The sequence below is a fragment of the Pan troglodytes genome, chromosome 2, assembly GCF_028858775.2.
Source record: "Pan troglodytes isolate AG18354 chromosome 2, NHGRI_mPanTro3-v2.0_pri, whole genome shotgun sequence".
Lineage (NCBI taxonomy): Eukaryota > Metazoa > Chordata > Mammalia > Primates > Hominidae > Pan > Pan troglodytes.
The window spans coordinates 126,906,773-126,919,773 of NC_086015.1; the positions used below are offsets into that span (position 1 = coordinate 126,906,773).

At 50.2% G+C, this 13,001-nt stretch overlaps 1 protein-coding gene across 8 annotated transcripts in view; it reads right to left on the minus strand.

Annotated features, from left to right (window-relative positions):
* MYLK (myosin light chain kinase) overlaps positions 1–13,001 on the minus strand; it is a 272,113-nt gene that overhangs the window by 18,557 nt on the left and 240,555 nt on the right. For all 8 annotated transcript variants that reach the window (XM_063806189.1, XM_016941768.4, XM_016941763.4 and 5 more), the window contains 2 exons: positions 9,439–9,656; positions 7,219–7,342 (listed from right to left, as the gene is read on the minus strand). In XM_063806189.1, the coding sequence (XP_063662259.1) occupies positions 7,219–7,342; positions 9,439–9,656 (342 nt within the window). The remainder of the gene's footprint in view (positions 1–7,218; positions 7,343–9,438; positions 9,657–13,001) is intronic.

Sequence of the window (13,001 nt, forward strand, 5' to 3'; positions counted from 1 at the left end):
TGCACCTCACCTTCACAGCAACAACTCACCCCACTGTTCATGAGGGCCTTGTGAGTCAGCCTCATGGGTGTTTGACCAGCACAGTTGCCCACAGTCCCACCCTTAGACAGGCCCTGTGCTTGGTTTAATGCTCTGCTGCTGTCATCTCAAGATTCTCAATAAGGTTTGAACAAGTGGCCCCACCTTTTATGTTGCAAATTATGTAGCTGTTCCTGCCCTGATCTCAGCTGAGCCCCATGAGATGGGTCTGGGGGCCAGGCGTGGTGGCTCATGCCTGTAATCCCAGCACTTTGGGAGGCCAAAATGGATGGATCACCTGAGGTCAGGAGTTTGAGGCTAGCCTGGCCAACACGGTGAAGTCCTGTCTCTACTAAAAATACAAAAATTAGCTGGGCATGGTGGAAAGCACCTGTAATCCCAGCTACTCGGGAGGCTGAGGCAGGAGAATTGCTTGAACCCTGGAGGTGGAGGTTGCAGTGAGCCAATATCGCACCATTGCACTCCAACCTGGGCAACAAGCGAAACTCAATCTCAAAAAAAAAGAGAGATGGGTCTGGGGCCCTCCTGCCATCAACCTGTCAAGTTAGGGCTTTACCAATGTCCCTTCTCCCAAATGCTTATGAATCCATCATCATAAGCCAAGCACTGACAGCTTCAGGAGTAAGGCTTTGGTTGAGTTTGACAGAACAAACCCCACTTGAAATATTGGGAGAAAAAGCTTGCCATGGGAGGAACCCTCTGGTGAAACCTTTTGTAAAGAGAAGAAAGCTTTTACAATGTGAATTGTCTCATCCTAATCAACATATTTGTGTTTCTGAATAATAGATTTTTGTGGATGGGATTTTTTTTAAAGCAAGACCCTGATTTATGTTTTAAGAAGGCAAAGAGAATCATTCTCGGTCATGTCCCCCTGAGGGAAGGGTGGGCATTTACCTGTCACCGAGTCTGCACTGTTATCTGCTGCTCCTTTCCCCTCTCTGGGCCTCAGTTTCTCCTTTTTCTTTCTTTTTTTTTTTTGAGACAGAGTGTTGCTCTGTTGCCCAGGCTGGAGTGCAGTGGTGCGATCTCTGCTCACTGCAAGCTCTGCCCCCTGGGTTCATGCCATTCTCCTGCCTCAGCCTCCCGAGTAGCTGGGACTACAGGTGCCCACCACCACACCCAGCTATTTTTTTTGTATTTTTAGTAGAGACGGGGTTTCACAGTGTTCGTTAGGATGGTCTCGATCTCCTGACCTCGTGATCTGCCTGCCTCGGCCTCCCAAAGTGCTGGGATTACAGGCGTGAGCCACCGCGCCTAGCCAGTTTCTCCTTTTATACATCAAGGGGACTAGGCTAGATTTCCTAGGGGCCTCCCAGCTCTCTCTGTCTCTGTGACCCCGACCCCCACGTGGCCCATGCAAGCCCCATCAGGAAGCAGCCTGTCTCTTGCCTGTCAGCCACCTGCTGCTTCTTTACATTTTCCACTGGAAACAGAGAGGGGGGAAGTCCGGCAGTACTCCAAAAGATGGCAGGAAAAGCAAACAACCCTGCTGTGGAATGTAGAAAGTTCCCCTTCTGCAAACCTCTTTTCCTTATTAGGAACTATAATCCTGCAAAGATAGGTCTTAATCTCTGCAACTCTGGGCACAGTCAGGGAGAGCCTCCTCGCCTCTGGCCTCTGGCACTCCTCCTTCCTGGCAGCCTATCCATCTGAAATACTCTCCTCACCCTGCCTGGCTCCTTGCCTGCCCAAGTTCCCCCAGCATTCTTCCTATTAAAGAGCATGTGTCTAGAATAAAAAATATAACACATACACAGCATGTTGACAAAGAGGGTGTTTGAATTTTCAGTAATGCTGTTGCTGGGTGGTGGGGTTTTACAGGATTTTTAAAAACCTTTTTGGGGAACTTTTTCTTTGTTGCAGAATTTGCATAAGGGATCATGTCTTTTAATTTTTTTTTTTTTTTTTTTTTGAGATGGGGTCTTGTTCTATTGCCCAGGTTGGAGTGCAGTACTGCGATCTCAGCTCACTGAACCTCTGGCTCAAGCGATCCTTCCACCTCAGTCTCCTGAGTAGCTGGAACCACAGGTGCACGCCAACACACGTGGCTAATTTTTTGTATTTTGGTAGAGATGGGGTTTCACCATGTTGCCCAGGTTAGTCTCAAATTCCTGAGCTTAAGCAATCCTCCCACCTCTGCCTCCCAAAGTGCATTACAGGCATGAGCCACTGTGCCCAGCCTTGTCTTTTTATTTAGAAAATAGTCATTATTATTATTTCTTTTTATTTTTTTGAGACAGAGTCTCACTCTGTCACCCAGGCTGGAATACAGTGGCGTGATCATGGCTCATTGCAGCCTCAACCTCCCCAGGCTTAGGTGACCCTCCCACCTAAGCCACCCAAGTAGCAGGGACCACAGGCGCACGCCACCATGCCCAGCTACCTTATGTATTTCTTGCAGAGATGGGGTTTTGCCATGCTGCCCAGGCTGGTCTCAAACTCCTGGGCTCAGGCCATCCACTCACCTTGGCCTCCCAAAGGGCTGGGAGTATAAGCATGAGCCACTGCGCCCAGCTAGATAACAGTCATTATTTGTTAAAAAAATCAACCAGTCAACAAATAATGTTAGCATTAAAACACCTCTTTATCTCCCTGGTCTTATCTAGTTTTTAACTAATGGATTGATCTGTTTTTCACAAAATTGTAATCAGTCTGGGCAAGTCCTTGGGTGCTTTACTTTTTCTTCACTGGATGTATCAAGTACAGCCAGACTCTACATGTTGATTTTTAATGGTCAAATATTAGTCTTTGTGCTGATGAAACACAATGGTCATGAATGCAGGGCATTCTAATTTCTTAATTCTCAGCTCATTGCAAAAGAAATTCCCCCAGGGAATCTGATGTGGAAGCCTGTTTGGCTGTGGGGGCAGAAGGTTAGGAGAGCAGAGGGTGCAGAAATGCCTCTTGGACTACACTTTCTGTGTGTGTGTGTGCGTGTATGTGTGTGTGTTTTAAGAAATGGGGGTCTCGCTATATCAGCCAGGCTGGTCTTGAACTCCTGATCTCAAGTGATCCTCCCATTATAGCCTCCTGAGTAGCTGGGACCACAGGTGCACACTACTGCACTTAGCTTCTGTGTTGTGTTTCAAGCAGCAGACAGATGCCCCGACTGTACCAGTGGCCAGCTAAGGGGACCACACATCTGCTGATGAAACTACTGACTGCTAGGAAGGGGTTAGTCTTTTATCCATATTAGCCATCTGATACTCTGGTGGGAGAGCTGAGAGGGCTGAGTAGGTCCACAGGAAGAGCTGTGCATCATTTTGTGGACTGGCCGAGGAAGCAGCGACCTGGGGTTTAGCTGTGTTAGTAAAAGTTGAAGGTGGTGGCCGGGCTTGGAGAGGGAACAGGGATCCTAGGGCTGGAATCAGAGCATATTTCCAGGCTCAGCAGCAGAGAGGGCAGTGGCAGCCCCAGGTGGGGAAGGCAGAGGTTACTGGATCTGGCTGAGGAGCCCTGCAGTCAGACCCTGGTCTGAGGAGGCCCCCAATGCCCCGGCACTGTGACCCCTCCTCAGCTGACTGGGCAGCTGTCACCAGAAGAGCTGACCTGCCTCCCCACCATACACACCTCTCCTCCCTCCTGGCATCTCCTGACCACACACCAGGGTGGGGAGGGACAGCTGACAGCTGTCTGCACCACGGTGGGTGTTGGACAGACAAACAAGCATGAATGGGAAGGCTGTGCTGCTGGGCCTGGTCAGGAAGAGGCAGGAGGAGGAAGCAGAGCAGCCATTGCTAGTTCGCTCTGGCTTGAGGGAGGCTGGGAGAGAAGGCATTGTGGAGTAGGGTGAGGGAAGGGCTCGGAGAAGAGCTGTTGTGGCCTCCCCACAGGCAGCAAGGAAGTACCAAGTCCAGGAAGTAGGGGAGGGAGACAGCAGGGGGAGGAGGGCTCTTAAACGGAGGTGGACTTAGGATTTCTCCCGTATGGAAGTGTGGCCTCCAGCTCTCTGGTATTCTCGCTTCCTGCCAGAAACCGCATGGCTATTGCTAACTTCAGAAGGTCTCTAGGTACTCACACAACCTACTATCTCCTTTCAGGATCCGGGGTAAGAGTGTGGGGGCTCCACGACCCCATCCTGCTCCTTCCCTATAGGGCCAGAAACTGCCCTGATGGCTGGGCTGGGTGGGAGAGAGTAAAGTCACATCGTCGTATGGTGACACGGTCTGTTGCCTTCCCTTCCAACTCCCTGGCCTCTCCATCTCTCACTGGCCCCAGAAAGGAGAACAGGAGGGGCTCTGTGGTACAAAGGTGGAAGTCGCCCTGACAGGGACTGCCCGACAGATGACTAGGCTCCAAAGAGAGGGATAGAGTGGGCCAGAGGATGCCATGAGGGCCACCAGAGAGCCTCTTTTGGGTGCTCCCAGCAGTGGCTCCAGAGTTCTGCATAGCAGGCGCTTAAAGGAAACCATCTCCTTGGCGCCAATGTTTGTTTTCAGCACCGCTCTCTGTTGAGAGCCCTGGCTTGCCGGGGGAACTCCCTGACTTCCATCCATGCTGAGAGAGCCAGCCTGGAAAAGCCCCAGAGGGCAGTGGCTCACAGTGGGGGTCCAGGAGCTAAGATGTGGCACAGGATTGATCCAGCCTGAGTCTGTGCCACCTGGCCTGGGTCCTTGCCACACACACACCCCTCCTCCCTCCTGACAACCCTCTGCCCAAGCACTGGCAGCATCAAAACTATCTTCTCCCCATTTCCAAAACTCTGCCCTAGTTCTTGGTCTTTGCTTTAAAAGTAATCTGGTAAACAAGGTAACATAGTGCCCAAATTACTATGTTCCTCCGCCGAAAAGAACTCTCATTTGACAATAAAGTGCCCTATGACCCAGTTATTCTAGTTCTAGATTATATATCCAACAGAAATGTACAAATATATTCACTGAAACACGTGAACCAGAATGCTTCCAATGGCCAAACTGGAACCCACTCAAAAGCCTATCAAAGCAGAACGGATAAATTAACTGGATTATATTCACACAATGGGATACTACATAACACTGAGAATAAACAGTCTACAATGACACATAGTACTATGAATGAATCTCACAAACGATGTCAAGCAAAAAAAGCCAGACACGTCTTTCTGTATGATTTCATTGACATTAGCCATGAGGGTAATGGTGACCTCTGGGGGTTGGTAACAGGGAGGGGTGCCAGAGGGCTGTGGGGGCCTGGCAGTGCTTGGTTTCTTGATCCGGGTAGAGGTTACACAGGTGAAAACTTAGTGAGCAGTCTAGTCACTGCTCTGTCACTGACCAGTAGAGAGACCAATTGTCCTGGTTTGCCTGGGACTGTTCCCATGTTAGCACCAAAAGTCCTGTATCCTGGCAGACTGGGATGACTGGTCCCCTGGCCCGACTGTGGGAAGTGGGCAGCCACATGGGCTTCCTTGGCCCCTGTCACCTCAATGCCACATGAAGATGGAATCCCTGCCATGACCCACTCTTGGGTTTGTTGTGAGCATCAAACAAGGTCCTATGTGAAAATCTGTAGCTGCAGAAGATCCTGATGCCACGGCAGTGGGAAAACCCACTGAAGAATAAACAGTAAGGCAAGTCTCCATGACGGCTGGAGGGGGACCCTGGGACCAAGCGAGACCACAGCGCAGCTGGGGCTGAACAGAGAGAGCTGACCAAGGACTGCTTCTCAAGGGTCTGGTGTTTTTCCCAGGGCCAGAGGTTAGCACTGCCCAGGCCTGGGGCCGCCCTGAAAGGGGCAGGCTGGCCCCACCCCCTACCCTGCTGTTCCTTACTTATCTAGGGAGCCAGGGAGTCAAGCTCCAGTCCAGCTGCTGTCTTCACTTGTCAGCGCCCCTTCTCCAAGAGGGGGCGGGGCAGGGAGACAGGCAGGGAAATGCACACCTGGCCCGGGGTTTTTCTGCTGATCTGGGGAAGGCTGTGGTGGTGGGGCTAATCCCAGGCAGGAAAGAGGATAACTGTCTGGGCTACAATGCCTGTGGCGCAGGTTCCACTGAGGGGACTGTCCTAACAGGCTATAGTGAGTAAAGCTCCTGAGCATGTGAAAAAGACACATTGCACAAAATTCACACCACTTCTGCTAAAGCTTTTATAACACTGGTTTCTAAACCTGGCTATGCATCAGAATCGCCCAGAACCTTCTCTCACACTGGAGTCTGAAGGCCCCAGGGGTCTAAGAAAGTATTCATAGAGGTCTTCCTCATTTTCTATGAAAATGTTAAATTTTTCCTTTTGTTCTGACAGTAAAAACATTATTGAATGAAAGCATACACATCTGCATCTTTGGGGACACCATCCCATAACTACATGTGGCCACACAGGTTCAGGGGCTGCCACACAAGTTCTGAGGCTAATGACTGTCCGCACCCTGGGGCTTCAGGGACTAAAGCAGCCAGACCCCACCGACAGAGTGTTCTCAAGCCTTGTTACTCAGAGCGCAGTCGTTGAACCAGCACATTCGCAAACCTAGAGCCTGTTAGAAATGTGGCATTCCAGGTCACCCAGACCTGAACAAAAACCCTGCAATGTAAGGAGCCGCCTAGGTGAGTCAGGCATGCTAATGTTTGTGAAGTGCCGGCCTAGATGGCTGGCCTCCCCTCTCCTGCATTATTGTTCATTGAAATGGCTTTGGATTTCCCACCTGATTTTTCAGTTCTAATTACTGTGTTACTTTCTTTTATCTGTTAGTCCCATTGAAGGCTCGATCATCAATAGTGTTTATTAATTCATCCATATACTAGACTCAAAGATGAGGCTGGTAGTTGGGGTCCCCATGCCTTGGGGATGGAGTGCTATGCCCTGAAGACAATGAGGATGCCCAGAGATTCGCCCCTGGCCTCCTGCCCTCCTTCTTTGTGGACCCACACAAGTGAGGTTTTATTACTTGGTGCCAGGCACATTTCCCACCCTCTTGACCAAAGGCTCCAGGCTGGCCAGCCTTGGGGACAGTGAGCACCCAGAATGGGGATCTTAGCATGTGTAGCTACATGGTGCTATAGAATATGCATGCTACTGACTCCCTGGGAGCCCAGGAGCAGGGTGGGCTGCCAGGGATGGGAGGGGAGCCTGCCACCCTCCTGACTCTGGGGGGGCTCCCCATCATGACAATGGCAGGGCAGCCTGGGGACCCTCCTGTGGAACCCTCAGCTCCCACCCACTGGTCCACCAAGTGGTCCACCAGTCCACCAAGTGCCCCAGGACTCACAGGATGTAGCAGATGACCCCGATGCTCCACATGTCTGTGGCGTAGCCGATGGGCTCATAGTTGATCACTTCAGGAGCCACAAACTCCGGGGTGCCAAAGAGGACCTTCAGAGACCCCGCATTCTCTGAAACCAGGATGGAGAGGGATAAATTGCCAGCACATCACGGAGCCAGCTTGAGACCAGCAGCTGCCCGAATCTGTGTGTTGACCCCAACCTGGGAGGGGCCAGACACAGGCTTTGGCACAGAGAACAGGCACAGAGACATCTGACCTCCTTGTTAAACAGGTGCGTCAACACACCAGTGAAACCAACAAACCTCACACTCACCTCAAATGTCCTGTGCAGGGTGGGCAGGGGGAGAAGAGGCCGCTAAATCACCCGCCCCTGAATGGTCTTTTTGTGAGTCTGTCTCATGAGTTAGTTCCCCTAGGCAGGGACTGTGACTTATGCTTAATAATAATCTCTAGCATTCACTATGTCCTGTATACCCCACCGGCAGCTTTACAAGGGTTCTCACCCACCCCAAGGGGTAGGTATAATGCCCGTGCTACTGAGGACATGAGTGAGGCCCAGGGAAGTGCAGTGATTTCCCCACCTGGTTAACAAGTGGTGGTCAGGACTCAAGCCCAGGTAGTCCAACTCCTGAGGCATGCTTACCACCATTCCTCCCTCCTGCCTCTCCTACTCCTCACACAGCTTCATGGCTGTCCTTCAGGAGCTACTGGGAGGGTAGTTGGGAGAGGCTTCAACCCCAGGGTGGTACCTCTTGGCCATAAAGGACCAGAGATACCTGCTAATATGTGCAAAAGGCAGGTACCTGTGGGCTATATCTGGTCTTGCTTAACTTCGCAGAGCTCACAGCAAATGTTCTAAAACAAAGCATTTAACAGCCCTCAGATGTGAAAGCTCTGCTCCAATTCCTGCCTCTCAGCCCTTTCTGCTACATTTTAGCCACTTCTCAGTTATCTGGTCCTTGGTGGACACAGTTGTTCCCACAATATCCCTCACCAGTGGAACCTGGACATTGTGTTCCCTGGGCTCTGACACTGCCGACTCCTGAGGACAGCGGCCTCTCTATTTGTTTAATTTATTGGTGGTCACTGTTCAAAGGCAGGCCCTGTATGCCAGCGACTGCCCCTACCCTGTCCTCTTAGCAGGAGTGAGCAGAGCAGAGCAGGCACACGCGCCCAGCGCCGAGGCATGTTTCTCACCTGACTGCGCTGACCACCAGACCGGTCATAGTCTATCGGAACCTCGCCCCTGCTTACCCCTTTCCTCTTTATGACCAACACAGCCTCAGCCAGCACTGAACATCGTGGGAGACATTTATTGGGTGGCATTCATTTGGCCCCTCCTTTCTACTCCCTGCAGGGTGGTGAAATAAAGCCAGCTCACCCCAGCCCTCGGGCTCCTTGCTAGCAGGGCAGTGGCTAAGAAGGGAGGATGAAGCTGTTTCCTCAATCACCGGGACATCAAAGGGCTGCAGAGGCAGGCTGGATGCAGGCAGAATGTGAGCCAGGCAGGCATCTACCAAAGTGCTTTCAGGGCGGCCTTGAGACCCTGACCGCCTACCCCTGTGACCTCTCTCCTGGCTAGCATAAGAATCAGAGGTGCTGCAGAGCACCCTGAGCAAGGTCTGGGGTCCTTGTTCCAATCCCAGCACATGCCCTGGCTCACAGTGGGACCTCCTGGGCAAAGCTATTGTGAACCTTTGTTTCCTAGTCTACAAGTTGGGGCTCATAAAATCTACCCTGCTCACCTCATGGTGAGAATCATAGGGATTATTTTTTATGTGAAAGTGCTCTAGAAACTGTACAGTATGATGCAGATGTGCAGAGCCACCATCACCAAAATGACTTTTGCTGCTAATGGCACCAGAGTGAAAAACAAAAGGGGATAATCATCATCATATATACAGCTAGCACCTAAGCAGTCTTACTATGTGCAAAGCACTCTTCCCATCCCTTTACCTATATTAACACATTTGATCCTCCTAACAAATCTGTGAGTTAGGTCCTACTATGATCCCACTTTTCTGATGGGGAATTTGAGGCTTACTGTCACGTCTAGTATGTGGTAGGGGCAGGATTCGAACCTGAGAAGTCTTCATGGTCTCAGATTTAACCCCAATACTGTATGTTTCCTCTCACACTGAGTGTGAGAGGAAACGGCCAGTGCAATACACACTGGTGCCCATGGGAGAGGCAGATGAGCCTTACCCAGCCTCCTGGCCAGACCAAAGTCGATGAGCTTGATCCTGGTGCCCGTCTTGTTGACACACATGATGTTCTCCGGCTTGAGGTCCAGGTGCACGATGCCCTGCTTGTGGATGTACTCCACCCCCTCCGAGATCTGCCGCATGTACTTGATGCACTCACGCTCCGTCAGCTCAAAGTCCTCGTCAATGATGCGCTCAAACAGCTCCCCTCCTGACACGCTGCGGGAACACGTGCACGGGGTGGTCAGGCCACAGGCTCATGGAGGCCAGGCTGGCAGGGAGTCTGGCCAGGGTAGGCTGGGGGTAGGAGAAACTGGCAGGAAAGCCCAGGGAATGGGGGTGATGGGCAATTCCTGAATCCCCACCCTCCGACATGGGAGAAGGGTCAGGGCCTCCTGGTTTCCCATCAGGGAACCCTGCCCTGCACCTTCTAAGCTGCTGGGGACTCAGGGAAGCATCTACACTAGGCAGTTTCAGAGGTGGGTGTGAACACAGAGATCCAGACATGATCTTCTTAGCAAAAAGAGTGACCTCTAAACAGTCTCTTTCCCTCAAATGACCACACATGCCTAAGGGAACATTCTTGTACTCTAGCCGTGTCTTTTAGTCACAGGGAACTCAAGTTCAAAATACTCACAGTTCCCACAAGCATTTGTTCTGCATAGCCAGGAACGGAAAAATATCTTCAATCATCAATAATGAGCCTCAGCAAATTTTCTAAAATTAGTTGGCTGTAACTCATTATACCTACAGCTGTGACAGATTTGCTTACTCTGGCCAGGCCTATAGTATTGGTTTACTCCCTGCAGTCATAATTAACTGGTCTCCCTTGGACCCCTTCCTTACCCCAGCTGTGTAATCCTTTCTAACTGGATAGGCTTTGGATCCTGGCTATTTCTAGTGAACTTTGCTTCTGCAGCCACAGGCATGCATCCTCTGCTAGGGACTGCCCCGGGGTCTCAGCCATCAGCATATTGCCCTTCAGTGCAAATGCATGGCCCCACCGCCTGAGTTGCATGAGTCCTCTCTGTTCCCCTGTCCTAGCCCTCTGACCCACCTTTCTTGGTCTCTGCTTAGCAAGTTTAAAGCATCTCTCTGGTAACTTATGCAGCACCCAGATATCAGTAAGCTTGCTTTTCTTTTTTTCTTTTTCAATTTTTTTTTTTTTTTGGTAGAGACAAGGAGTTCAAAGTTATGTTGAGCTATGATCACACAACTGCACTCAAGCCTGGGTGACAGAGCAAGACCCTGTCTCAAAAGCGAAAGAAAGGAAAGGAAGGAGGAGGGGAGGGGAGCCCAAGCTGGTCTGGAACTCCTGGTCTCCAGCGATTATCCCACCTCAGCCTCCCAAAGTGCTGGGATTACAGGCATAAGCCATCATCATGCCTGGCCTACAACCAACAAACCTACCTATCTTCCTTCCTTCCTTCCTTCCCTCCCTCCTTCCTTCCTTCCGTCCTTCCTTCTGTCCTGCCTGCTTTCCTCCCTCCCTCCCTTCTTCCCTCCCTCCCTCTCTTCCCTCCCTCCCTTCCTCCCTTCCCTCCCTTGCCTCCCTCCTTTCCTCCTTCTCCCCTCCCCTCCCCTCCTCCTTCCTTTCCTTTCTTTCGCTTTTGAGACAGGGTCTTGCTCTGTCATCCAGGCTTGAATGCAGTTCTGTGATCATAGTTCAACATAACTTTGAACTCCTGGGCTCAAGCAATCCTCTTGCCTCAGCCTCCCAAGTAGCTAGGACTACAGGTATGTGCCACCACACCTGGCTAATTTTTTTAATGTTTTGTAGAGACAGGGTCTCTCTCTGTCACCCAGTCATAAGCTCATGTTTCTGCAGTGGCCTGTAGGTCCACCAGTTGAACAAGGCCGGGTGGGTTCTGGGCCTGTCCTCTTGCAAGGGTATTTCCTCTCCTACAGAGAGTCCTCACGAAGAGGAAAGGAGCTGAGTTTGAATCCTGCTGCTGCCTTTTATGAGCTGTGTGACATTGGGCAAGTTGCTTAACCTTTCTGAGTCCCAGTTTCCTTATCTATCCCTGCCTCATAGAGTTTTTAGGAATGTAGGAGGCTTTGTAAAGTATCATGCCTAACACACAGAAGGTGCTCAACACTTATTACTTATCGTTTGATAAGCTGTGGTGGGCTAGGTGGATCTTGTCACTGACCCCTGCAGGAGAGAGACAGGGATGCACTGTGGGGCCCAGCATACCACAGCCTCTGCCACGTGACACACACACTCACTTCTGGAAGGGCTGAACTGGAGAAGGTCAGTCTGTGCCAGTGACAGCTGGAGGGAGCTAGAACTCATACTTTAAAACCCATCTGAGAAGAAGGTCCCCAAATGGCCAGCAGGTGGCGCTCTTGTCCTTATGCCCTCCATTTCTATTGCTCTCTGCCAAGGCTCCAAGACAAACCCTCATCTACAAGAATTCTTAGGTCTCAGCCAGTTCTTAACATCTCTGTGCTTCATTTTCCTCATCTGTAAGATGCAGATTAAAAACAGCCTCACCTCACAGCGTGGCTCCAAAGACTAAATGAGTCAACACAGGTAAAGTGCTTGGAAGTGTCTGGCACACAGTCAATGCTCAATATTAATGATCAATTTTCTATGTAAAGAATCACTTGGGGCTCTTATTAAAAATACAAATTCCCAAGCTCCTCCTCTGGAGATTTTGATTTAGAAAGTCTTGGGAGAGATCTGAGGATCTATATTTGTAATAATTACTCCAGGTCATCCTTATGATCAGACAAGTTTGAGAAATACTGGCTTACTCAACTACCACTCCTGGGAGGCCAGCTGAAATTCACGCCCTCTGAAAAAGTCACTCCCCATTTCTTCACATGGAATGATCTTTCCCTCACTGGGCATCCATGGCCTTATGTCCATGGCCTCATCTCCGCACTTTGTGTATCAAGTTGGCTTTGCCTTGAAGTTCTGAACACATCACAGGTGGCAGGCTCATCTCTAGACCCTTATTTGCCTCTGACTATATTTGGCACAGACAAGGTGCTCCAAAATGTTTACATTTAAATTTTAAATATTCTGAAAAAGCAAGCAACCATTGTTTTCAATGCCCTTGGGAATGTCTGAGGCAGTGAGTGGTGGGAATCTGAGCCATGGAGATAATTCCTGCTGCATTTCTGGAGGAAACCTATTCAATATAAATTCAAATAGGTTCAATCCTATTCAGATATACTTATTATATTTTGAAAACTGTTCCTATGGTTCAACTTTCTAAGATGGAAGGGGTTAAACAGGCAGGATTAATGGTTCTGTGGGTTTATCTTCAAAATACTTAATGCTATGGGTGGAAAATATTGGTTTGATAGACAGAAACTGCCACCCACAGTAATGGGATAATGCCAAGGGCCAAGATTAGGCTTAAATTAATGGTGAGTGAGTGAATGACTAAATAAATAAGTGATCCCTATCCTAAGGAATCAGATTCATCCCCCAAACCCTAGACCTTGGCTAGCCCTCATAGGAAGCAAGAAGGAATGGTGCTATCACTGGACTCGAGACCCCCCGCTCCTTGCCCTATGGCAGCCAGCTGGAACGTTCTTTGATAAATTTTG